This window comes from Patagioenas fasciata, chromosome 1 (assembly GCF_037038585.1).
Source record: "Patagioenas fasciata isolate bPatFas1 chromosome 1, bPatFas1.hap1, whole genome shotgun sequence".
NCBI lineage: Eukaryota > Metazoa > Chordata > Aves > Columbiformes > Columbidae > Patagioenas > Patagioenas fasciata.
This window is the reverse complement of record NC_092520.1, coordinates 149,069,445-149,076,598: the sequence shown is the minus strand read 5'-3', so window position 1 is coordinate 149,076,598 and position 7,154 is coordinate 149,069,445. Positions and strand designations below refer to the sequence as shown.

Sequence of the window (7,154 nt, the reverse complement as noted above, 5' to 3'; positions counted from 1 at the left end):
AGCCTCACAAGGAATTAGCAATCAGGATCACCTTGCCAAGAACCATTTTTCCATAGGAGAGCTTGTCATACAAAGTAACCCACACAAGATACAAGGAAACAATGTCACTGCTAGACGCGTTAAAATTGCAGCTCAATAGAGGAACTCACTGTTAGTAAGCAACTCCATAAATTATTTTCTGGCAGAGCTTCTCTGGAAGGTATCAGCAGTGATCCAAACACCAGGACCCAGGAAATTTCTTGGGTGAAATCTTGGCTCTGCTAGAGCTAATGGCAAAACTCCCAGGCACTTCTATAGAGCCCGAATTTTAATTCCTCGTGCCAGCTGCGACACACTGCTACGGCTTTGGGCAAACTACAGTAACTCAACCTCCCTGGTTATAAAAATGGGCCACTAACCACTACTCCTGTTGACACTGTGGAGGATTCACAGAAGTGCCCTGTGCAGAAAAGGCCAAGCATTATCCAATGGTGCAATTTAGCAAATGGGCTACTTCAGCAACTCACCGTCAGGGAAATATCCACTGATACAAGTACCAAGTCTGCAGTTTCAGAAGGATTAACCTCTTGTCCTGTGGAGGTTTGTAAAACTATCTTCTTCACGAATTCCATGCACAGAAGACTGGCCCAAGCCCTGGTGCGATCCCCTCTCAGGACTGCAAGGTGACTATCCTCACTATTTTAATATTTTGAGAAATGTATTTGGATGATCTGTAATGATCTTATCTACGTCAAACATCAGTTATGTTCTTTCACAGGCAAAGTGTGCTTGTGAACAGTTGTTGGCACAAGCCTGAGCTTAACAAACACACACTGCTACACAAATGCACATATTAACTCTGGGTACTGCACACATTTGTTTAAAATTAATTCTGGAGTGTTCTTGCAAATAAGTTTTATGGCTGTAGGAAGAGAGGCTATAAAATGAGCTTGTGCTCCTTGGTAGGTGGCATGTTACATTTTTTGAAGAAGTATTATTCCTCCCCTATAAATGCACAACAGATGTAACATTCGACCTAAGCAGTAAGATTTATTACTATTTTTAAAGCAAACTCAGCACAGCTTAAGAGAACACTGCACAGAATTCTTTAAGCTAGGAAGAGGTTCTTCTTGTCATCGATGCATGTTTTGCATTTGTCAATTCTTGCCCTCAAAGCCAACCCACAGTTTAGTATTCCAGGCTTCTTACAAAGGTGATGATCCTGCAATTCAATCTGCTAATGTAGCACACAGTGGTCTCTCTCTAGTCACTGCTTTTAATACCAAAAGAAATCTGCATGGCCTCTTTGGTCTCTTTCTGAGCCCAAAAACATTTCAGGTGACTTACATCAAGCATACTACTAACAACACATGCAATCAAAAGCAATTTTCACACATTGTTTGGCAATGAAAAGAACCATTACAGGTGTGATCAAAGAACAGTCTCATATTCATTTCTTTGCCTCATGCATTTTGTATAAATATTTATTGTCTCATATTGCCATAGTTCTTCTGTTTTCTAAAAATAACCTGCTTATACATAATCTTCTTCTGATCCCAAGTTCAAAGCACTGCACCAAATCTGGGGTTGCTCAAGAAGTCAGGCTCATTCTTTTCCTGGAGGAAGGAACGGGACGAAGTTCTTGGACAATCCTCTAGAAGATCCAGGCAAAATCAGGAAAGCTGCAGATCTGAGATCATATCAAACATATCACCTCAATTTAAATAGATGCTTTCCCAATTCGTCACAATTACATATGCCTGCAGATTGTTTTTGAGCTGCTGTTCCCCAAAACTCTTTAGTTGAGCAGAGGTTCATCAGTGAGCTCCCTGGACATGGAGCACTTCAGGTAGCACTTTGGTAGAAGGTATGATGACAATCTTTAGGACAGGCTGTAATCCCACCTCATACCACATGTTGGTGACTACACATCAGACAGGGCAAGAGGTTGCCAGACTTTTGCATCTGTTCTCTGCTAGAGAAAAATCACACCAAGTCTTTACCTCTCATTAACCACCATCGGATTCAGGGTACTGATATCCATTCAGATGTTGTACATCCTACTTTAAAGGTATCCAAGTGCATTTGCAGCAGGTATTGGGATCAGATACACAGGCCAAGGAAGTTTCTACCTGTCTAGTGCACAAGCACTGCTCTAGTTCTCTTTTGGTTCACCCCGGTTTTGTTTGGCTGTAATAGTAGTGGAAGAGGTGTCAGAAGCAAGCAGCTTGGCCTGTTCGTATATCCTCTTTACTATATGGCTTTATGCTACAACTTTCTGATATCTAGAATAACGTCTGGCTTCCTTTAACACATTAGGAAGATCCATCTCTACTGTACCCCATCTGTTTGGGGTAATATTTGACATCCAAGAGGAAAGAGTGCTATTTTCACTCATAACGACAAGAAGTCATTAGCTATATCTGCTGTATGAGGTATACCTGTATGCGTGAGCCGTACCTGCTGCAATGAGGGAAATGTGATTCTGTGTCCACCTGCAAAGATACAGATTCTCTTGGACTTGAAGAACGTCCTCACTCAGAGGCAGAGATCCTTGAGGGTCTGATCACCAGACTGTCAAGCATTATCAGAAGACTAATCAGGGTGTATTTCAGAACTGGAACTAGGTATTCCATTACATAGGGCATTTTTGCCTATCCTTTGAGCAGATTTCAGTACAAGGTGCAGGGATTTCAAAGTACCCACGTTAAGGAGTAAATCACCATCTCCTCTCAAACCACAGGCATACAGGAGGCGTTTTTGCAGGTCTGTATCATCTGCATAAGTCAAACTAAAGATGATGTTCTGTTGATAAAAATGCAATGGATAGACTGCACTGTTTCAAGAATAACAGGGTTTTAAAGAATTTTGTTTAAGCTTTACCTTTTCAGATATTTTGAGTATCCCTCGACACACCTTTTAGCATAGTAGTTGGCAAAGGGATGGAAAGGAGGGAATCAAAAAAGGCTGAAAAGTATTCTGGAAACAAAAGACAGTTAATAGTTCATGTCTTCAGTTCCCTTGGCTCGAGAAAGTCTCAAGACAGACTTTTGCTTTATAGTTAAAAAAAAAAATATCCTCTACTGCCCAACCTTCTCTCCACTACAATGTCTGATGGAATCCAGAGCCACAAACTGCCTGGGCTTCACAAGCAAAGGGCATGTCCTACAGCAGCCCCTTTTATGTCTCCCTGACACCCCGCAGGCAGCCTTTCTACCAAAAGCACAGAATCTTGCAATATCATTATGTGTAACATTTTTTCCATGTTTTTACTTACATTCCTGAAGCACACTTATTTCAATCAGTGTGCACACGTGGGTTTGGGGTAGGGGGGGGTTGTTGGGTTTTTTTTAGCTTTTTCTTTAGCTTGATATTCTGCACTTTCTGAAGCTCAACATTTTGATTAAAGATTTTGCTTTGTGATGAAAGCAAACCAAGTACTTTAACTTTGAAAGACAGAGAGCAAAAAGAAGCAGCAAAAACATGTGGTGATTCTTGTTTTCCTTTTAAGAGTGACAAAACAGCATATGCAATTCAATACCAAAGACCAGTTAATTTTAGCTGAAAAAAGCAGCTTATCATAGAACATTTGCTATGATTATAATATGTAATCCTAATTTCCTATGTAAAGCCCCCATGGTGCCCATACAAGTCACCTTCACACTTTGGGAACACGGGCATGGGGCAACACAGGTCACCAGTTATCAGTCTCTGTTTCATTTTACAACACATTCACGATTCTCTGTACTTCCAACAGCAAATACATCATGCTTGGCTGGCCAGTGCTGGTATCTGATATTCCATTATTACCTTGGCTTCAAAGTGAGACAGTAATGCACATTTGTGTTACTCTCCCTTTAATGTAGTACAAAGCTGGACACAACTCATAAAGAAATCCCTAAAATCCATTACCTATTTATGATCATGTACAAACGGATATTTATCATGTTAAAAGAGAACCATATGTTAAAGTGGAGGCTAGAGCCCAATAAATCTTTTTGGATGAGATCCCTTTTCAAAAAAAGGAATAAAATAATTAACATTTGCTTTTGCCAGTAGAAACATTTGCTCATGAATCTCCTGGGAAGAGAAGGGCATTTAACCTTTTTCCATGCCATCCCCTCAGACATCTCTGACCCCTGCTGCAAAACAGACAACAAAGATTCACGACTCCATGCTGCTTATTAAACCCCTTGTAAGAAACATCTGGATGAAATTTTCTTGGCAGTCGATCTGAGAAGTATACAAGAAGCAGAACTAGGGAGCAGCCATAGTTCAGCTGAGTGACACAAAGATGATCCTATGCAAAAACAGAGCTCTCCTTGAATGCATCGACTCCTGAATATTAGCTTGTGATTGTGTGAACAACCTCATTAGCAGAAAAAAAAATAACAAAACCTCTTCCACTTTGCATGAGTGTAGAGAAGGAAAATGGGCTCTGAAGGAAACCCATCCACAATATATATATATATATTTAATAAAAGAATAGCAGGCTTAAACAGTTTACCTGCCTAATACTTCAATTATCAGGTAAGAGAGAAGTTGGCCGTGTCCTTAAATTCCAGAAAAACATTTATTAGATCTGTGAACAACTTCAAAACTTCTATGGTTTCTGAGAAACTCACCAACAAACTGGATGTACCACTTTCCTGCCTTTTCAGTCAATACAAGCCCAGGCCTAAATTAGCAAAAGTGACCTACGATTTTCATGGCCTGGCATTCAATATAATGGATGTCCTGGCCCTCTGCTGCTTGAGCTTAAAGAGCCTGTCCAAGGCAGCTCAATGTATTGTTCACTTTTGGAAATGCAGACCCTGGAATGCTCAGAGTTTTCTACACAAACAACAGACCTAAAAGTGAGAAATTTTCATGGTTGCTATTAAGTGAGTACCAGCAGTGAAAACCTACACAATCCAGGCCAACTTCACTCTGCAGCAGAAGGGAAGAAAAACAAAAAAAAGGAGCAGCAGAAAGAGTCTGACACAAAGGTGCAGGTAAAAGAAAAGCAGTGGAGAACCTTCTGCCCCACAGCTGCCAGGCTGAGAAAATTTCAGGGGATGGAACAAGGAACAGGCAGAGACGCTTTGGCCTTTTCCAGAAGCCAAGGTGCAGAGAGCTTCAGATTTAACAGGCTGAATTCTAATCACTCTGACATATTAAAAAGGAAGAAAAAGAAAAAGTATCAGCACAGTGCAGGGCCAGCAATCTGTACTTCGTGTCAGTCATTGAAAATTTAATGAGGTATGGGAAAGACTGACTTTTCAGTTGGGGCACTGCTCTAAAGACATACATTGCCAGTATGCCCTTAAAATTGCTTGGTAAATATTTTTAAGTCATAAAGAAATTAACACCTAGAGACAAAATCTGGTCTCAACATCTTATCTCTAATCCAAACTTCACATTCTAAAGCACCCCTACTTCTTTTGACTAAACCACTGCGATCCAAATAGATCTAAAGGAGGGGTACCTATCCAAATTAGTGCTGCTACCAGGTTCTCACTAAATGAACATATTCACAAACACCTTGTTATATGTGTTCCAATTTATAAGAAACCAGTCTTTGAAATTTAGGAAAAATTTGGTAGATAATGAAATTTCAGCATGAGACAAGAACAGCCAAATGGAATGCAGACCAGAAACTCAACCACAGAAGTGTAAGAGTGAGAAGAAATAAGTTAGAAGCTGTTTTACTTCTATCTAGGTAAATAAAATATTGTAAATATTCTGTACCACATTATTCAGTACTACCACTGGAATGGTAATGAATGAATAAAAACAGGAAAGAGGTTTCTAGAATCCCAAGTAAAATTCAATATTCATCAAAAACAGTGGAAATTAAAAGTTGTCATGTAGAACATCTACATGCAAGGGCCACACCACTTATCCAGGCAGGAGGTAACATCAATACAGATTTAGGGGAACCACCTGCCATGTGTGCCATCGTAACTCATGTGAGTTGATTTCATTGCTAAGAGAAATAATTTAAGACTACTGCATCAAGGGAAAATCTGCAGTATTGTTGAGACCCTTTGCCATTACCAGTGTATGCTTTGCAACTCCAACAGACACCTCCCTCTACACATTTGGTCTACACCAAGCAGGGAAGATGAGATAATATTCTGAATCCAGCAATGTGTACTCAACCAACGAACAATCAAACCGAGCAGTAAAAAGCAAGTGACTGGAAAACATGGAACCGAGGCTTACAGTGTATCAAGAAATGTCCTTACACTTAAAAAAAATTATAATGCACTCCAAAATCCATTTGTTCAGGCAAAATCCATGTACAACAGAAGGCACTGTTATCCATATGAATCTATCAATTCTGCACAGCAAAAACCTGAGAAGTGCAACTCAATTAGATGCAGCCTGGCCCCTCCCAGTCGTTCAGGTTCCTTGAGGACAAATGTTTCCTTTCAGTCCACCAAATTATAGACACACCACAAGAATTTGTACATTACAGTAGCTGGTTAGAAAGAGCATTCTGGTGGGGGAAGCACACTGCTATTTTTCCAGAAAACCTTCAGCAGCATTAGTTACCCTCCCCTATCACTCAGAACTCACGATGATTTCAATAAAATGTAGTGATGAGACCCTTCTCATTGACCTTTGTAGCTGATCCTTCAGTTGCCACCAGGAGTACTTCCAGCAAAGTTAAATGCTGTGATCAGTCCTTTGTTGTCAAACGTGTAGCCACTTTGTTGTTCTATTGTCTTAGTCTCTAGAATGCAAAGAAGGGAAAGGATATGAAAACCAGTCTACAGAGAACGCTTTTGCCAGAGACAATACCATTAAGAATTCAAAGTTATGGAAAAACCTCTTGGCTGAGTCAAAATTTTGTTCCCTAAATGTAGTGACAGTAATAAACTACACTCAAGATTTTCTCTAAATGCATAATTGCAAACACCTCTACAACAAAACTGAGAAATGAATCCTCTACAGAATCAGGGTATGTTACAGTATTCTGCAAGCTTTTTTATTAAATCTGAATTTATTTTCCACGATGCAAGCTTTCTAAACACCTGAAATATTACACTGACTGTGAAGGCAATGTTAGCAGTTAAAAAGTTACAGAACTGTTAAACACATAATAATCCATGGCAATCTTCATCAAATGCCTGGCTTACAGCTAGGTGTTGCCTTAATTTGCTCTTCATTTCAAATGTCAGATTGTG

General features: G+C 39.8%; 1 protein-coding gene across 2 annotated transcripts in view; it reads right to left on the bottom strand.

Moving 5' to 3' along the window:
* Window positions 1-1,235: 1,235 nt before the first annotated feature.
* IPO8 (importin 8) overlaps window positions 1,236-7,154 on the bottom strand; it is a 52,834-nt gene continuing 46,915 nt past the window's right edge. For both annotated transcript variants that reach the window (XM_065841884.2, XM_065841893.2), the window contains exon 25: window positions 1,236-6,700. In XM_065841884.2, the coding sequence (XP_065697956.2) occupies window positions 6,603-6,700 (98 nt within the window). In that variant the 3' untranslated portion in view covers window positions 1,236-6,602. The remainder of the gene's footprint in view (window positions 6,701-7,154) is intronic.